Genomic DNA, 20,592 nt, shown 5'->3' with positions numbered 1-20,592 from the left:
AAGTAGTCCTGTGCCCTTAGCAGAGAAACACCCCCAAAACATAACATTTCCACCTCCATGCTTGATAGTGGGGACGGTGTTCTTTGGGTCATAGGCAGCATTTCTCTTCCTCCAAACACGGCGAGTTGAGTTCATGCCAAAGAGCTCAATTTTTGTCTCATCTGACCACAGCACCTTCTCCCAATCACTCTCGGCATCATCCAGGTGTTCACTGGCAAACTTCAGACGGGCCGTCACATGTGCCTTCCGGAGCAGGGGGACCTTGCGGGCACTGCAGGATTGCAATCTGTTATGTCGTAATGTGTTACCAATGGTTTTCGTGGTGACAGTGGTCCCAGCTGCCTTGAGATCATTGACAAGTTCCCCCCTTGTAGTTGTAGGCTGATTTCTAACCTTCCTCATGATCAAGGATACCCCACGAGGTGAGATTTTGCGTGGAGCCCCAGATCTTTGTCGATTGACAGTCATTTTGTACTTCTTCCATTTTCTTACTATGGCACCAACAGTTGTCTCCTTCTCGCCCAGCGTCTTACTGATGGTTTTGTAGCCCATTCCAGCCTTGTGCAGGTGTATGATCTTGTCCCTGACATCCTTAGACAGCTCCTTGCTCTTGGCCATTTTGTAGAGGTTAGAGTCTGACTGATTCACTGAGTCTGTGGATAGGTGTCTTTCATACAGGTGACCATTGCCGACAGCTGTCTGTCATGCAGGTAACGAGTTGATTTGGAGCATCTACCTGGTCTGTAGGGGCCAGATCTCTTACTGGTTGGTGGGGGATCAAATACTTATTTCCCTCTGCAGAATGCAAATAAATTCATATACTTTCCACAATGTGATTTTCCGGATTTAATTTGTGATGTGCTATCTCTCACTGTTACCAATAACCTACCCTTCAATTATGGGCTGCTCATGTCTTTGTCAGTGGGCAAACTTACAAAATCAGCAAGGGATCAAATACTTATTTCCACCACTGTAACTTCCCTATGAGGAAAGGCTAAAGTGGCTAGGGCTCTTCAGCTTGGAGAAAAGATGGCTGAGAGGGGATATTATAGAGATCTATAAAATAATGAGTGGAGTGGAATGGGTGGACGTGAATCGCCTGTGTACTCTTTCCAAAAATACTAGGCCTAGGAGGGCACGCAATGAAGTTTCAAAGTAGTAAATTTACAACAAACCAGAGAAAATATTTCTTCACTCAATGCATAATTAAATTCTGGAATTCAGTACCAGACAATGTGGTAAAAGCAGTTAGCTTAGTGGGGTTTAAAAAAGGTTTGGCTAACTTCCTAAAAGAAAAAAGTCCATAAACTATTATTAGGATGAACTTGGGGAAAATCCACTGCTTATTTCTAGGATTAGCAGCATAAAATATATTGTACTGTTTGAGAGTCTTGCCAGGCAGTTGTAACCTGGATTGGTCACTGTTGGAAACAGGATGCTGGCTTGATGGACCTTTGGTCTGTCCCATTTTGGCAACGCTTATGTTCTTAACTGTGGTCACAGGATTTACACCAACTGAAACCTGGTGCAAATCCATGCGCATAAGGTAAGTGCGGATCCCTGGTATTCAATTGTACTGTGCACCTCTTTAGTGAACACCGCTGACCCGCCTATGCCTCTACCATGGCCACACCCCCTTTTGAGATGCACGCTATAAGATTTCCGTGTGGATCTTTATAGTTTACCGCTTAGAAAGATATATGCACAAATCCAAAATGTTGTCAATTAATGCCAGTAATTGATTGTTAGCACCCAATTACTGGCGCTAATTGGCTTGTTAGTCAATTTAGTTAATCAATAGAAATAAAACAAAATAAAACATGGAAAAGAAAATAAGATGATACCTTTTTTTATTGGACATAACTTAATACATTTCTTGATTAGCTTTCGAAGGTTGCCCTTCTTCGTCAGATCGGAAATAAGTAAATGTTGGTAGATGACAGTATATATAAGTGAAACATCAAAGCATTTCAGTGACAGTCTAACAGGATAGGGGTGGATAGGTGAGAGACAGGAAGAGGGAGATATGCATGGAGACAGGAGGGTGACAAAGCAGTATAATTTTATGGTTTATAATGTGCTAGAAAACCCAGATCTTTGTTAAGTGCTGTCTGGTGGGTGTCAAAATATTTAATCATTCTGACTTCAAAGGTCTTACGTTCCTGTATTGTTTTAAAGTTCCCTTTTAAGATTCTTACCATGAAGTCACTGGTACAGTGTTCTGGTTTTGTAAAGTGCTGCCCCACAGGCGTGACACCTTTATTGGTAGTGGCATTTTTCATAAGGTGTCTATGTAAATTAAATCTCTTCTTTAGCATCTGACTTGTTTCTCCAATGTAGCAGCCTTTGTTGCATTTTTTACACTGAATGATATATACCACATTGGAAGATGAGCACGTGAAACATTCCTTAATGTTGAATATTTTTCCTTTGTGAATGACTGTGGGGTCCTGTGAAATGTTTTGGCATAGTTTGCAGCTGGATATATTGCAAGGATGTGTGCCATTCTTTTCTTTTTGAGTCTGTGTTGGGAGCTTATTTCTAATTAGCTTGTGTTTTAAGTTGGGTGGCTGTCGGAAGGCCAGCACTGGTGGGGATGGGAATATCTCTTTTAGTAATTAATCCTCCTGGAGTAGAGGCTGCAGATCTTTTATGATTTTTCTTAATTTTTCCAGCTCTGGGTTGTATGTCACACTATAAGAGGGATTCTGTCTGTGGCCAACTTAGTTGAAATTTTGTGCACGGACATTTGCGTATCATTTAAAGAATCCACCTCATAATGCATTGGAATAGGGTTGTCAGAAATCCGGGACTGTCCTTCAATACCCCTACTGGATTTGGGTAAGTTGGAGTTATAATATTATTTAAACACTAATAAAAAAGCCCCGTTTCTGATGCAAATGAAACGGGGGCTAGCAATGTTTTCTTCTGTGTGCATGTGGGAGTGTGTGTGTCCCTGGCCTCTGGCCTCTCTCCCCTCCCCCCTCTGAGTCCTTCACTGTTAAAGAGCCAGCGATTTGATTTGGTGCTCTGCTGTTTTCCTTCACTGACTGTGTTACAGAGAGGGCGGGGCAGACACTCATAGGGAAACCGGATATCTCGCCCCCTTCACACTTCCGGCTGGAGGCTTCATAGAACGTTGGTGTTGCTTTTTATATAGAGAGATTTGGCTCTACTCTGCAAATTCCAGAGGTGTGAATAAATTGTAGACATGATGAATAATTAAATTGTGAAAAAGAGAGAAGTATCTTCTTAATTGACCCTAACATCTTTTTAGAGCATCAGAAAAAGGGGTGAGGGTGGGTTCAGATACCGCCAGTTATTCTCCTATTTATACTACACAATTGTGAGGTCCTATCAGATTGGCAACTCTGATATGTACCGTTTCCGTGAAAAGATGGTAAATATGTGCCATGTAGAATCAAACAAACCCATGCATTTATGCAACATCATTTCAATGACATTAAAAAAGAAATGAAATGCTTACTCCAGCTTTTGAAATTCTTCAACCAAGCTTGATTTCTGCCCAGGGGACATTCTAGCAAACACTGTGCCGTTCAATAATAACTATAAGGAGAAACAGAACAGAATAAGTCACCACCTCAATGATGATCTTGGAAGAGAACAACTGGGTGGGTACTACCACCTCACAGGACAGGAACAGGAACTAGCATAAAAGCAGAAAGAGACCAGTGTTGTCAGGGCTGCGGGTTTCTCGCCCAATTGGGCTCCTTTCCACGAGCCACTGTGGCTTTTTCACATCACGTGCGGGTTGCGGGATTTTGGGTGGCTTTTTTAAGCCCCGCCGGCGTTTTTTTTGCCCACGGCGGTTTTTTCCCTGCGGCCACTGGCCGCAGGTTGGCTGGTTTTCCCACAGCCAGTAGAAGCCCCACAGAGGCAGGCTTATTGATGTCATTTGTATACAAATGGCATCATTAATATTTATTAATGGTGTCATTCATATGCAAATTGACTCATTAATATTTTTAATGATGTCATTCACATGCAAATTGACTTTGTGCGGTTTTGGGCTGGCTTTGGGTGTGACAAATTTTTTCCATCTGGCAACACAGAGCTCACTTCCTGTTTAGAGCCTGGTTCCTGCAAGGTAAATGCCTGACTCCTTGCTACCAAAGTTAAAACATTCAGGGGGTCTTTTACAAAGCGTCGGTAAGCCCGCCGCGACCTTACCGAACGCTAAATCGGGACTACCGCCGGCCCAACGTGGCCACCGGCGGTAATTCTGCCTCGAGCGCACGCCATTTCTGGGGGAAAAAGAAAACCCCTGGAAATGGCCGCCACAGTGGTAACCCAGCGGTAATTGGGCATCACTTGCATGCTGCCCCGCTTACTGCTGTTACTGCGGGAGCCCTTATCACCACTTCAATGGGTGGCGATAAGGGCTCCCTGCTGCATAGCCACCTGCTGTGGTAAAAAGGGCTCTGGGACGCAGGAAAAATGGTCCCTGCCGCTAGCGCAGTGCCCTTTTTCCCGCAGCTTGGTAAAAGGACCCCTCAATGCTTCCTTTCATCCCTCTTGCTCTCTGTATCACACATTGATGCTGGCCTTAGAGCCGGCCAGTAGCGTTCCTAGGGGGGGCGGTGAGTGCGGTCCGCCCCGGGTGCACGCCGCTGGAGGGGGGGTGCCGCGTGCCTGTCTGCTCCGTTCGTTCCGTGCTCCCTCTGCCCCGTAACAGGTTACTTCCTGTTCCGGGGCAGAGGGAGCATGGAACGAGCAAAGCAGACAGGCGCACGGCACCCCCCACCCCCCCCCCAGCAGGTAAAAATGCACCCGGTGGGGGTGTCCTTTCGCCGGGGGAGGGGAGATGTGTCCTTTCGCCGGGGGGGGGGGGGGAGGTGGCTTTTCGCCGGGGGGGGGGGTCGCGCTGCACCCGGGGGGGGGGCACATCAGCGATCCGCCTCGGGTGTCAGCCACCCAAGGAACGCCACTGGAGCCGACTCTGCCGTTTTGAAATGGGAAGCCACGGAGAGCAGGAGAGAAACGGCCTAATGGCTGGAGGAGAAGAATCTGTGATATGTACAGGAGGAAACTTTCAGATCTGGGGGCCTGCAGGACCGCAGGACCAAGTTGAGAACATCCTCAGAGCTAATAAGTGCATAAAACACTGATCTACATAAAGAAAGAAAAAAAAAAACAACTTTGTTTCTCAAACTTACTTTAGGTAGCAAATTGCTGAAATACTTCAGGATAACTTCATAGGATTGCCCATTCATGGCAAAATGGTAATCATTTTTTCCTTTTGCAGGGCTGGACATGACATCTACTTTAATACATGTGTCCTGCAAACCAAGCAAAACTTATTTTGAAAGCTGTCAATCACATCTGTAGCAGGCAAGTAGAAACTTCTTGTAGACTTTCAAACATTAACATCTGTGGCTAAGAAGACAATTGTAATAGTCAACAGCTACACAGTCATAAAGCCATCATGGCCGCTGAGAGGGGGGCAGGGGGGCTGCAGTCCAACCCGCCCTCCGTCGTCAACCGTCTGCCACCGGACCGGGCCCCCTGCATTGAAATCACAGCGCCTCTCACCTCCGTGTGAAAGCGCTGCAGGCAGCAGGGCAGCAGATTGCCTCCCTTCGAGCCTCCTTCCCTCCCTGTGTCCCGCCCTCGTCTGACGTAACTTCCGCGACAGCGGAACACAAGGAGGGAAGGAGGGCCGAAGGGGGCCGGGTGGAGGGGGGAGTGTCGGCAGTGACCTCGGGGAGGGGGAGGGGGTGCGACGGCGGCAACCTCGGGGGGTGGAGGGGAGAGCAGCGGCGGCAACCTGAAAGCCATAGGGGTCCTTTTACAAAGGCGTACTGAAAAAGGGGGCTGTGGGTTTTGGGCAGGCGCAGAATTATTTCTCAGTGCACCTACAAAAAAATACCTTTTTTTTTTTTTGCCGAAAATGGACGTGCGACAAAATCAAAATTGCTGCCCCTCCATTTTGGGTCTGAGACCTTCCCGCCAACCATAGACCTAGCGGTAAACAATTTGGGCGGTAATGACCTACGCGTGTCAGATGCCACTTGGCGTGTGTCTGCTACATGCATCAGAAAATAACAAATATTTTCAGGTGCGCATAGCGGACGCGCGCCAAAAATGAAATTACCACAAGAGCCACACGGTAGTCGGGCGGAAAGTCCATTTTGGCATGCATTGGGCGTGTGTAGGGCACCTATGCGGCTTAGTGAAAGGAGCCCATAGTTTGCCAAGAAAAGAGTGGAAATGTCTAAGGGGCGAATGATCTAAAGGGCATTAATACTAATGCACAATCAACTAGGAAAGACCAGTTAATATTTAAACAGACAGGGACCACTATAAAACCTGTATCAGCTAGCCGATATAGGTTTAATACTAATGTGAGCATTTACATATGTTATTGCACTATAACATATGCTAACGCTGAGTTACTTAACAAGTGTTTTTGAAATACTTTTCTAATTGGAAGACTGAGCCTGTAGTTTATGCTGCTCTATGTCCCCGTGGTTTAGCATATATCGGCAAAACTAAAAGGAAGTTTAATATTAGAATCGTGGAGCATAACAGTGCTTTAAAAAGAGGGATTCAAGAGAAACCTATGGTTGCGAGTTTGAAGAATTGAAATTTTGTGCTCTCGCTATAATAAAGAGGTCATGGAGTGGTGGTCTTTTGAGTATTAATCTTTTAAAAACAGAACAAAGATTTTTGATTTAGGTACACTATCCCTAGGTGGTTTAAATATGGAGACTGATTTATCTGTGTGTTTTTTTTATAGCTGTCCCGTTTTAAAGCTACATATAGGCATTATATTTATTTTATATTTATTGGTTTTGATAACAATTGTTTTGTGTATCTGCACCTATGTATACTGTATTCCCATTTTAGATATATATTTTTAGTAGGTTGTAATGCTGTTATAACGCATTAGTGTTTTCAATCCTTTGTAATTAAATACCAGCGCCATTCAAGTGGTTTAAAATTGGACACCACATGTTTTCAGGAAATACCTTTGTATGTCACACCGCCGTTGGAATGCATTGCGCCTTCTGAGAAATGCATTGACGTCATAGTTTCCATTTTCTTTTAATTATATTTTTTATTTTCTGTTTATTCACATTTGTTTAAATTATATATTTTTTATGTTCTATCTTCTGTTTATTCACATATATTACTTAACCCTTTCACTTATATGAACTCTGTTCATTGTGTTTGTTCCTTTTGTCCATTATTATTATACCGACCTCATCATTGGCTTTACTTACCCCACCTCCCCATTCTCCCTCTGTTCATCCCAACCTTTCTTCTCCATCTCTCATTTACTATATCCCTCCTCACCCCGTTTCCACAACCTACACTATCCTATCCTGTTTACCCTCTATTTTCCTAATCATTCATTATCAAGCTTCAACTTTATCAAGTTTCATTACAGTTTGACATTTCTTCTCTCATTATTAGACTTTGTATTTCAAATTACAATGTAAGCCACATTGAACCTGCAATGTGTGGGAAAGCGTGGGGTACAAATGTAATAAATATATAAATATTTTTATTTTTATTTATTGGCGCCTTTTTCTTTCTGGTTACTTTTTTATTTGTTTCTTTTTTTTATTTATTTCAAGTGTGTTCATGTTATTGTCACGTAGATTTATGGATTATATTTATTTGTACAGTGCTTCATTTTAAGATTTGTAATGATTATGCCGTGACCTTTGTCCTCTCAGTGCTTTAGAATTGATCCTTTCAGTGAGAGCGTTTTGATGCTTTCAACAAAGACGCTGTTTCGTATCAGGCTGCCGCTGCCATCTTGTGGCCTTTGCTGGTAAGATTTATTTATTGTAATATTTATTGCTTTTTATTTATTTATTGCTGCCGGACTTAAAGTTCATGCTAGCAACACTTCCACCAATCATATAGCTGTCTGTATTTAAAGAGATATTTCAAAAGAATGCATCATTCAAACCAGCACTGTGTTAAACAACCAACGCTGTTCCTGCAGTCTGAGCCATTTCTGAATTTTTAACTCACCCTGAGCTACTACTGAACAAAGGTGGGAGCAAAATCTAAATAAATAAGGAGGTTAGAGCAGCAGACAGATAATAACAGAATAACTTTTCATAGGTTGAGAAGTAATTTGTTATAAATTGTAAGTGTGACATTTTGAGGGGCTGAATTAGGTTGAAACCTAGTTTGGGGGTATGTGGGGGGGGGGGGGGCACTGCCCCCCCCAACACGAACTGCAGCTTCTATTTATCTCTTTATTTATTTACTTAATTATGACATTTAAATCCCAGATTAAACATGAATTATGTTGAAACCTAGGGTTTTTTTGGAGGGGGGGGGGGGGGGGATTGCTCTGCTGGGATGTCTATGGGGCCAGTCTAGTAACACTGGTGGCTCCTAGACATCCCAATGGCTTGTTTTTGTGCATTTTTCCCTTGGATGTTTTTTGTTTGAAAATGGCCCTTAAAGAAAGATGCACTGAGCACTGGAGTGGAGGAGTGGCCTAGTGGTTAGGGTGGCGGACTTTGTGGCGGACTTTGGTCCTGAGGAACTGAGTTCAATTCCCACTTCAGGCACAGGCAGCTCCTTGTGACTCTGGGCAAGTCACTTAACCCTCCATTGCCCCATGTAAGTCGCATTGAGCCTGCCATGAGTGGGAAAGTGCGGGGTACAAATGTAACAAAATAAAATAGATACTATTGGAGATTCTACATGGAATGTTGCTATTCCACTACATGTAGAAGGCTGCGCAGGCTTCTGTTTCTGTGAGTCTGATGTCCTGCACGTATGTGCAGGACGTCAGACTCACAGAACCTGTGCGGCCACATTGGTGATCTGCAAGGGCCGACTTTGGAATGTTGCTAGTGGAATAGCAACATTCCATGTAGAATCTCAAATAGTAGCAACAGTGGAGGAGTGGCCTAGTGGTTAGGGTGGTGGACTTTGGTCCTGAGGAACTGAGTTCAATTCCCACTTCAGGCACAGGCAGCTCCTTGTGACTCTGGGCAAGTCACTTAACCCTCCATTGCCCCATGTAAGCCACATTGAGCCTGCCATGAGTGGGAAAGCGCAGGGTACAAATATAACAAAAATAAATAAACATCTAAGATAGGGTGATTTTCGAACCAAAAAGAGAGACATTTTTCTGGTTCAAAAATGACCATGTTTGGCTCTGATTTGGGGGATTTTTTTTTTTTTTTGCAAATCTTATCGAAAATGCCCCTCCACGTATAATACTTACATCGATTCCAAGCTTCAGGTGTTCATAATCATCCATTAGTTTCCAAGTGATAGATGCTGAGTTGGATCCCTCTACTTCATGTGCCTCAACCAAAATTACTTTACTATCCTCAAATATCATGCCAGAATTTCTGGCGACAGTAACAGCTGTCTGAAGGTTATCACCTATGAAGTAAAGAAAAGTATTATTTAAAAAAAAAATTAGCTAGTTCCCTAATTTAGAGAAATCCAGTGGGAAAATTCTTAAAATAAATTAACATTTTGCACATTTGGGGGTCATACTCTTTCAGCAGAATATACTAGCCTAGTGTACCTTTTGCAGAACATAAATCTGATGATAGTCCCTGAACATACTGTTGAATTGGTTTGGTTCAGATGTAGTGAAAGAAAGCACTAGTTCAGATATATTTCATAGATTTACTGTAACTGTTCACCTGGAGGAGTGGCCTAGTGGTTAGGGTGGTGGACTTTGGTCCTGAGGAACTGAGTTCGATTCCCACTTCAGGCACAGGCAGCTCCTTGTGACTCTGGGCAAGTCACTTAACTCTCCATTGCCCCATGTAAGCTGCATTGAGCCTGCCATGAGTGGGAAAGCGTGGGGTACAAATATAACAAAAATAAAATAGATACTACTGGAGATTCTACATGGAATGTTGCTACTATTGGACATTCTACATGGAATGTTGCTATTCCACTAGCAACATTCCATGTAGAAGGCTGCGCAGGCTTCTGTTTCTGTGAGTCTCTGTGAGTCTGACGTCTAGCACATATGTGCAGGACGACAGACTCATAGAAGCAGAAGCCTGCGCAGCCACATTGGTGATCTGCAAGGGCCGACTTCTACATGGAATGTTGCTAGTGGAATAGCAACATTCCATGTAGAATCTCAAATAGTAGCAACAGTGGAGGAGTGGCCTAGTGGTTAGGGTGGTGGACTTTGGTCCTGAGGAACTGAGTTCGATTCCCACTTCAGGCACAGGCAGCTCCTTGTGACTCTGGGCAAGTCACTTAACCCTCCATTGCCCCATGTAAGCCGCATTGAGCCTGCCATGAGTGGGAAAGCATGGGGTACAAATATAACAAAACAGTTTGTAGATCTTTCAGTATTTTCTGATGTAGATGTGGAGCTGTCCCATACCATTGAGCTTACGGTTTATTTTACAGTACTTTTCAGAGTTTAAGTGCAATTCTACCATGTGCTTATTGGTTTCAAGTGATTTGAAATTTATCCGGTTTCTCAGCCCTATTTCCCGGATCACCGAAGGCTGTGCTAACACTATTGGGCTCATTTTCGAAAGAGAAGGAGGCCCATCTTTCGACATAAATCGGAAGATGGGCATCCTTCTCACAGGGTCGTCCAAATCGGTATAATCGAAAGCCAATTTTGGATGTCCCTATCTGCTTTCCGTCGCAGAGATGGCCAAAGTTCAAGGGGGCGTATCAGAGGCGTAGTGAAGTTGGGACTTGGGCGTGCCTAACACTAGGACATCCTTGACCCATAATCGAAAGAAACGAGGACGTCCCTGACGAACACTTGGACGACTTTACCTGGTCGTGTTTTTCTTATGACCAAGGCACAAAAAGGTGCCTGAAATGACCAGATGACCACCGGAGAGAATTGGGAATGATCTCCCCTTACTCCCCCAGTTGTCACTAACCCCCTCCCACCCTCAAAAAACATCTTTCAAAATATTTTGTGCCAGCCTCAGATGTCACTCTCCCTATTTTTCTTCACTTTGTGGTCTAAGAAAGAGAAAGATTGTATATAATCCATATATCTAGTTGGGATTGTTTTCTTCTTATATTGTATTAATGTGCAGTCATCTCTGTATTACTGTTTGCAAGTGACCCATGTAAAATGAAAAATTATAAATAAATGATTTTAAAAAAAATATATATATGGGGGTTCCAGGGGGTGCGGTTCATCAAGGATCTAGATGGCAATTTCCTTTACAGTTCAGTCATGATCCAATATTACAGGGTCGTCTACAAGGTAGTTGGAAAACGTATACTGAATGTAATCAGGAGCACCGTGATGATCCGGTTTTGTTCTGGGAGGCGGCGAAGGCGGTGCTTAGAGGTGAAATTATCAGCCACGCGCATTTCGTACGGTCGGCACGAGATAGAGAGATATTAAGATTGAGTAAGTTACTTTGTCAAGCGCGCAAACGGTTTGGGGAGACTCATGTGGAGAGCCATAAACAGCGAGTGTTAGAGCTCCAATCGGCGCTAAATGAGCTATTGCAGAGGAGGGCACATAAATCTCAGGCCTACTATCGTTATTCGCTTTATAAGTACGGGAATAAAATGGGTAAGTTGATGGCGCGTTTAATTAAGCCGCGGGGAGGGAATAGAACTATTCTGACCCTTAGGAGGGAGGGGGGAGGTCTCCATACGTCTGATAAGGCTATTTGTGATTCCTTCCGAGCTTTTTACAAAGCTTTGTATGCCCCTCCGAACGTTGAGGGACTGCCCAATCAGTTATATTTAGACAATCTTAAACTGCCGAAACTCACAAAAAAGGAGTTGGGTGGCCTTAATCGGTTAATTACTGAAGATGAGGTTAACTTGGTCATATCTCGCAGCCCGTTGTTGAAGGCCCCGGGTCCCGATGGACTTCGAGTGGAATTCTACAAATTGTTGGGGGACGGAATTGTGCCTGCCTTGACTAGGTTTTTGAATCATATAATAGGGAATCAGGTGATGCCCTCATGTTTGAACAGAGCACAGATCATGGTGTTGCTTAAGCCTGGGAGAGACCCTTTAGAACCGACGTCGTATCTGTTGGAATGTATTGTATTTTTACATGCATTGCCTGTCACCTATTATTTCTCTGTGATTACTCTGTGACCTCTGATGTGAATTACTTAGAGAGGTCACACAGCTATGCAACTTCCTGTGGGGGTTAGACACAGCAGATGCAGCACATGCAGCACATGGAGCACATGGAGCTCATGATCTCTCCTAACCTGAGAGGATCTATGGTGGTGTGAGCATCCATTACCATCTAAGCACATGGAAGGAGCTGATAAGACAAATGTATAGTAATATGTATATATAAGCCTGTCTGATTATAATCTAACTACAAACTGTGAGTAAACAGATGTTTTGTTACTTCAACTTTAAAGTGACTCAGCAGTGAATTATTCAGGGGTGAATGAGAGAGAGATGAAGAAAGAAATTAACATTTCTAAAGCTGAAGCTGTGTGTACTAAAATCTGATAATTATTTACTACAAATAATCCAACAAAAGGGTTAAGGGCCCAGGGTCCAAGAATTGAAAAAGAAGAGAAATATTACCAGGCAGAAAAAAAGGCCACATTTTTCTCTTAAGTCTTAAAGGAAAGATTCAGTCTGTCTCTCTCTCCCCCCACACAGCAGACAGAAGGCTAAGAAAATGGCTGAGGGAGGAAATTCACCATTGTTCTATTCTCTCAAGGTGCCTAAATTAACTGAGTTTAATTATCGGCAGTGGGAACTAAGATTCATATGTCTCCTTCGAGCAAAAAGATTAGATATATGCTTAGACCAAGACAGAACAGCTGGAAATATGGCTGAATGGGACAATGCAAACTATTATGTGAAGTGCATGCTTTTGGAAGCTCTCTCAGAGAAACAAGCCATATTAGTGGAGGGAAAAGATACACCAAAGGACATTTTATATAAACTGAGAACTATGTATGCAACTACATATGCAAAGCAGCAACCAATTTGGTTGGCAGAGTTGAATGAAACCAAATTAAGGGATAAAAGTAAATGTAATGATCACATTATGCATCTTATGTCTTCATTTCAAAAGCTAGAACTTTCTGGAATTCCCATGTGTGATGCATTGAAAAGAGCATTTCTTTTTACCTCACTATCAAAGAAGTTTGATGTTTTTAGGTCTGTAAATGAGGCCATTGAAGGGCAATCTTTTGAACAGACAACATCAAAACTAAGGCAGGAATGCATAATAAATGATTCTGAGGAGATGTGTTCTCAAAGCAAGTCAGAGAGAAATGAAACAAATTTCTTGGCAAAGAACAGAGGAAGGCGGAGCTATGGGAAAACTCCACCCAAGGGCAAGCTGATTTGCTACTCATGTGGAAAGGAGGGACATGTATCTAAATGGTGTAAGGAAACACAAAACACTCCCTCTAGCTCACCTAAGCCAATGGAACTAAAGAATTTTCAAACCAGGAAATGTATGAAGGACAAAGATAAACACAAGGGCTTTCTAATGGCAGAAAAATCTTTGACTATGGTAAATAATAATTCAAATGAAAGTACTTGGATTTTGGATTCGGGGAGCACATGCCATTTAACCAATTGTAAGGATTTCTTTCAGGAAATGTGTCCAGAGGAAGGTATTCTTAAAACTGCAAACGCAGGGACTGCTAAGATCCAAGCAAAAGGAATTGGATTCTTAAAATGCAAAGTGTCTAATGAAGTTAAAGAAATTCCTGTAAGTGATGTCTTGTATATTCCCCAAGCAGTTTGCAATATGCTTAGTGTATCTACATTAGATAAGAAGGGATTTGCGATTCATTTTGAAAACAGTAAGTGCACAATCTCTAAAAATGATGAAGTGTATGCTGAAGCTTTTATGCATAATGATGTTTATAAGCTGAACATTTCAGGTGAAGCCTCACATATGGCGCAAGTAAGGAAGAATGATAGTAAATGTAGTCTGGAAATCTGGCACCGCCGCCTGGGACATCGTGATTCTAAGGTGATCCAGGATCTTTACAGTAAGCAACTGGCCACCGGCATTCAGATAAGTGCAGATGCTGGTAAAATGGAGAAATGCATAGACTGTGTTACTCAAAAAGGTGTGAGACCCTCATTTCCTGCATACACAGGAAATAGGAGTAATAAAGTGCTGGACTTAATACACAGTGACTTATGTGGACCGTTTAATATCCCATCATTGGGAAATAACAGATTTGTGCTAATATTCTTGGATGATTTCTCTAGATATTGTGTGGCCTATTTGCTGAAAGAAAAAAGTCAAGTCACAGACATGCTGAAGAAATACGTAGCCATGGTGAGCAATAAATTTGAAAGAAAACCAAAGGTTCTTCAGACCGACAATGGTGGTGAGTTCATTTCACAAAGCATGCGCACATTTCTAGAACAAGAAGGCATTCAGCATATCACAACAGTAGCTTATACACCAGAGCAAAATTCTGTTGCAGAGAGAAAATTTAGGTCACTTGTGGAAATGACCAGATGTATGCTGTCAGATAGCAATCTCCCTAAAAGACTATGGGGGGAAGCCATTCTCACAGCAGTGTACCTACAAAACAGAATGCCAACTAAAGGCGCTGAGCGCACACCACATGAGACATGGCATGGTAGGAAGCCAAACCTGTCACACATAAGAACATTTGGAAGTACAGCATATGCTCATGTACCAAAGCAAAGAAGGCATAAGCTGGATTCCACAACAGAAAGGGGCATTTTAGTTGGCTATACTCCAGGACACAAAGGATATAGAATTTTGAATCTGAAAACTGGCATTGTTGGCATAAGACATGTTACATATTTTGATGAAAACAAAAGGGTTGATAAAGGCTGGATTATCCCAGATGAGCCTTATCATCCAGAATATGAAACTAGAACCATAATAGACATGCCAGTGTATATAAATGCCATACCAAGGCAGATGTCTGAAAGCAACTCACCTGTATCTAACGAGGAACAGGCAGAGGAAGCAGACACAGAAAGGATCATTGAAGAAGACAGTACAGTTGGAGAAGGGGAATCAATTGGAGAAGAACTCTCAGATTTTGAGGATGCGGAAAGGTCAGACCAACCTGTTGTCAGACGCTCATCCAGGGAAAACAAAGGTGTTCCACCCCCAAGACTGTCTTACCTAACGAAGTCAGCAGAAGCTCAAGAGCCCTTAACATGGGATGAGATTGAGAAAATGCCAGCAGAAGAAGCTGCTGAATGGCGTAAAGCTGCACAAGAAGAAATTGATGCATTGGATAAAAATAATACTTGGATTCTTACAAAATTACCTCCTGGCAAGAAAGCTATAGGATGCAAATGGGTATTCAAGTTAAAAAGGAATGCACAAGGAAAAGTGGAAAGGTATAAAGCCAGATTAGTCGCAAAGGGATATCTTCAAAAATATGGAGAAGATTTTGATGAAGTGTTTGCACCTGTAGTGAAACACACGACAATCAGAACACTTCTGAGCATTGCAGTCTCAAAAGGCATGCAAGTCAAACACATTGATGTGAAAACAGCATTTCTTCACGGAGATATAACTGAAGACTTGTACATGGAACAGCCAACAGGTTTCATAAATACAAAACAAAGACAGCTAGTGTGTAAATTAAACAAAGGTCTTTATGGATTAAAGCAAAGTGCAAAATGTTGGAATGACAAATTGCATGAAATATTGACAAATTTAGGATTTAAGCAAGGTGAAGCAGATAAATGCTTGTACACTAGGTGCACAAATGGACAATATGCATACATTTTAGCTTTTGTTGATGATCTGCTCATTGCAAGCAAAAGTGAGCAAGAGTACAAGGACATTGTAAAGTGTTTAAACCACAATGTTGAGATAAAAGAACTTGGAAATGTGTCATACTATCTTGGTATAGAAATTGAGAAACAAAATGATGGTTCTTATCTTCTAAGCCAGAAGCAGAAAATAAATGAGCTTATTGAAAGTTTAGGTATGCAAGATGCCCAAGTTGTAAGCACTCCCATGATCACTGATTTTCTGAAGGATGAAACAGTAAGAGAACCTTTACCAGATAACATCCAATATAGATCAGCCATAGGTAAGCTTTTATATCTAGCTACCACATACAGGGCTGATATAGCAAATGCAGTAGGAATTTTGAGCAGAAGGGTCAGCTCACCTACCAAATCAGATTGGACTGCAGTTAAAAGGATGGTAAGGTATTTAAAGGGTACCATTGATTGTAAATTAAAGATTTCAGCCAATAGTAATCCAAAACTAATATGTTACTGTGATTCAGATTGGGCAGGGGATCATTCTGATTATAAATCCACAAGTGGATATGTGTTTATGTATGGAAATGTACACATTTCATGGGCCAGTCATAAACAAAGTATTGTGAGTTTGTCTTCTACAGAAGCTGAATATGTGGCAGTATCGGAAGCGTGCAGAGAACTGATGTGGATTGAAAAACTTTTGCTGGATTTTGGAATAGCTGAAAAGAGACCAATCCAGATAATGGAAGATAATCAGAGCTGCATCCGACTGTCACAGAATGACAAGGTTCAGTCACGCACCAAGCACATCGCAACGAAATACCACAACGTGCGAGAGTTGGCAAAAGAAGGGGTCATCAGTCTACACTATTGTCACACCAGTGAGATGACAGCTGACATCATGACCAAACCGTTACCCAGAGAACATTTTGTGAATCTGCGTATAAAGCTTGGACTTTGTATGAATAAATAATTGCATGACAGTTATGCATGAGAAGGGGTTTGTTGGAATGTATTGTATTTTTACATGCATTGCCTGTCACCTATTATTTCTCTGTGATTACTCTGTGACCTCTGATGTGAATTACTTAGAGAGGTCACACAGCTATGCAACTTCCTGTGGGGGTTAGACACAGCAGATGCAGCACATGCAGCACATGGAGCACATGGAGCTCATGATCTCTCCTAACCTGAGAGGATCTATGGTGGTGTGAGCATCCATTACCATCTAAGCACATGGAAGGAGCTGATAAGACAAATGTATAGTAATATGTATATATAAGCCTGTCTGATTATAATCTAACTACAAACTGTGAGTAAACAGATGTTTTGTTACTTCAACTTTAAAGTGACTCAGCAGTGAATTATTCAGGGGTGAATGAGAGAGAGATGAAGAAAGAAATTAACATTTCTAAAGCTGAAGCTGTGTGTACTAAAATCTGATAATTATTTACTACAAATAATCCAACAGTATCGCCCTATCTCTTTACTGAACTATGATACAAAGTTATTGGCGAAAATTTTAGCAAATAGGTTGGGGTGCTTGCTGCCTCGACTGTTACATGACAGTCAGGTGGGGTTTGTAAGAGGAAGGGCTGTGAGCAAAAACTTACGAGCGATCTTGGCCTCTTTAGAATATAGCTCGCAGGGAAACTTGGCGTCATTGCTGATTAGCTTTGATGCGGAGAAAGCTTTTGATAAGGTTCACTGGGAATTCCTTTTTGATACTTTAGAATGTTATGGATTCTCTGGGTGGTTTGTTGATGCGGTCCGTGTACTGTATGCCAATCCCAGTGCAACATTATTGGTGAACGGGCTTGAATCGGAGAGTTTTCCTATCCGGCGGGGCACTAGGCAGGGGTGTCCTTTATCACCACTTCTTTTTGTTTTGACATTGGATCCCCTTATAAGAGATATTATGGAGAATCCCATGGTTAAGGGTGTACATGTGGGGTCTCAAACGTTCAAGGTCGCTGCTTTTGCAGATGATCTTTTGGTACACCTCACGAACCCAAGGGAATCGTTAGAGGCATTGTTGGAGACGTTTCGAGAATATGGGGACTATGCTGGCTTTTGGTTAAATTTGGACAAGTCTGAAGTTTTGGCCTCCCCAGAAGTACACCAGTGGGATTGGGGACCTGAGTTCCCACTGCGGTGGGCTGATGAATCTTTCAAATATTTGGGGGTTCGGCTTGCCATGGATACCTCTGTACTCTATCAAATAAATTTAAAGGTTCTGTTTGATGACACTAAGGTTAAGTTAGATGCTTGGATGCATCTCCCTTTGTCATTAATGGGGCGTATAAATTTAATAAAGATGACGTTGTTTCCCCGGTGGCTGTACGTTCTGCAAACTTTGCCAGTCCGTTTGTTGCAGAAAGATCTGAAACGGATAACGCGACTTTTTAGTCGTTTTTGTTGGGCCGGGAAAAAGCCAAAATTCAGTCAGGAAATGTTAGTTGGGAGTTGGAAGCAGGGTGGCATAGGTTTCCCAGATTTGTTCTTATATAATCAGGCGTGTTTATTGCGTCATCTGGGGGACTGGATTGAATCGACTCATTTTTACACACCCACAAATTTAGAAAAGGCCTTTTTTGTTCCATATGATGTGATGACGCTTCTTCATTTGCCTCGAAGTAGGGTACCCCCTAGATTTAAAACCAGCATTTTGTTACAGCCACTTCGTGAGGTATGGCAGTGGTGGGTGCGACAACTGGGGGGACAATCGTATATCACGGACTTATTGCCGATAGTAGGAAATATAGCGTTTCAGGCAGGGATGGACAATCCGATTTTTGGTGCCTGGGGATAGCAGGGAGTTGCGCGTTTAGAACATTTGTTGCAGAATAATGGGGAGTTGTTGCCATTTGAGGTTATACAAGACAAGGTGGGAGTAGCCTGGGGTAACAGGTTTGCTTATACGCAGGTCACGCACTATATGAAGTCCTTGCATCAGGCTTCTTTGAGGGGTCGATTGGGGGACCGGGTCCGAAGTTTTTTTGAAGGGATGAAAACTGCTAGACATTCGGTCTCTGATTTGTTTGGGGCACTGGTTAAGTGTAGGCCTCGGAGAACATATGAGGGTCTTAAGCATAAGTGGGAACAGGATCTGGGGTCCTCATTGACTTCATGGAATGTGGAGACTACTTTAAAAGGCATTCGCCTATTAGTAACGGATGAACGGTTGAGAGAATGCAGGTATAGAATAGTTCTTCGGGGTTACATGTCTAAAGCGCAGTTGGCTCATGTGTTAGAGACGGTTGATGCTGCTTGTTCTAAGTGTGGGGGGGGGGGTCATAGTTCCTTCTACCATGCGTTGTGGCAGTGTCCAGGGGTGCGAGCATTTTGGCAGCGGGTCCGGGGGTTTCTGATCAAACTTGGGAATAAAATTGAGGGCACGGAGGGACAGTTTTTGCTAGACCATCCACGGGCTTTTGCCTCTTTGAGTACTCCTGCAACTCTGTTATGCAGAAAGCTGAGTTTGGTAGCTCGAAAGTGTATAATGCAATATTGGACCTCTTCGGAAGCGCCCGCTTACTGGCATTGGCGTAATCAGGTGCACTTTTAGCATCTTGGGAGGCTAGAGATTCCAAGATGTCGCCTAAACGTAGAAAACAATTTCTTCAGATCTGGATGCCTTATCTTCAGATTCTAAGTCCAAGTGGTCGGAGTTTACTTATTAATGCTTTTTGATCTTGGTTGTGGAGTGGGTGGGGGGGGGGGGGGTTCCACCTCCTCTCTGCTTTGTAATAAGCTGCTTTCCATAGAGTACAGAGGTCACCACATAATCTGTAGCCTGCTAAACAGTTCTGGATTGTTGGTACTGTTGTACTTCCTTGAATTTATACGGAGTTTTTGGAATTTGAGTGGTACAGGGGTGGGATGGAGGGGATGGGAAGGGGAGGGGAGTGATGGGGGGGGGTATGGGTAGTTTATAAGCTGTATGGTTCATGCATAGTATCTTATTGTTTGTAAGTTGGCATTATTGTGTATGCTTACTTTGAGTTATCAATAAAATTTACTTTAAAAAACAAAAAAACAAAACACTATTCTATAAACCATGCGTCACTATAAGCATAGCTTATAGAACTGCACTTTTTTTGGCCTCATATACAGAATTTAGTTCTATTTGCTTAGAAAATCTCCATTCATAAAATTCAGGTGGAAAAAGTCGGCGTATACATTCTGCTGTACAAAGTTCGTGGGCAAATTGTACCTGTAGACCGGTGGCGTAGCCACAGGTGGGTCTGGGTGGGCACAGGCCCACCCACTTTAGCCTCAGGCCCACCCATAAATGGCACAACTGTGATGTGGCTGGTGAGGCTCCTCAAGACTTGTCAACAGAAGACTCCCAGCATTTCTCCCTCCTCTCCCCCAGAAGGCATTTTGACAGCTGTCAACTCAATCCCCCCCCCCCCCCCAACTTATCCGTACCTTTTCAATCTTTCAGTGTTTCGAGAACAGCAACTGATACCCATAGCTCGGACCAGCTCACAGCCTTCCTTCTGATGTGACTTCCTGTTTCTACAATAGTGATAGAATTACTCTGGGGATTATGTTGACCGGTTTCTTCTGGTGTTGTAAAATATAACACTATAGAAACCTCCCAAATCTAACACATAAACTGATCAATCATAGGCTTTATGAAGTGGTATGTAATAATATTTAGTTGTGCTCAGATTGCCATGCACGTAGCTCAGCCATAAAATAGCTAGAAAAGAAGCTCAGTTCGTCTACAGATGGCAGACTACGTTTCCCAGGGGCCTCAACAAAGCCATTGACTGGTGGGCGGTCGCACACATGTGATAGGGATTTAATAACGCTAATTTATTTATTTATTGCATTTGTATCCCACATTTTCCCACCTCTTTGCAGGCTCAGTGTGGCTTTCAATACATCATGGAT

The 20,592-nt window shown here is 42.7% G+C and overlaps 1 protein-coding gene across 6 annotated transcripts in view; it reads right to left on the bottom strand.

Moving 5' to 3' along the window:
* The window catches only part of LOC115478659 (probable cation-transporting ATPase 13A4), a 123,799-nt gene that overhangs the window by 27,912 nt on the left and 75,295 nt on the right, over nt 1-20,592 (bottom strand). For all 6 annotated transcript variants that reach the window (XM_030216162.1, XM_030216156.1, XM_030216157.1 and 3 more), the window contains 3 exons: nt 9,227-9,390; nt 5,178-5,300; nt 3,488-3,567 (listed from right to left, as the gene is read on the bottom strand). In XM_030216162.1, the coding sequence (XP_030072022.1) occupies nt 3,488-3,567; nt 5,178-5,300; nt 9,227-9,390 (367 nt within the window). The remainder of the gene's footprint in view (nt 1-3,487; nt 3,568-5,177; nt 5,301-9,226; nt 9,391-20,592) is intronic.

This window comes from Microcaecilia unicolor, chromosome 10 (genome assembly GCF_901765095.1).
Source record: "Microcaecilia unicolor chromosome 10, aMicUni1.1, whole genome shotgun sequence".
Taxonomy (NCBI): domain Eukaryota; kingdom Metazoa; phylum Chordata; class Amphibia; order Gymnophiona; family Siphonopidae; genus Microcaecilia; species Microcaecilia unicolor.
This window is presented reverse-complemented; position numbering and strand designations above follow the sequence as displayed.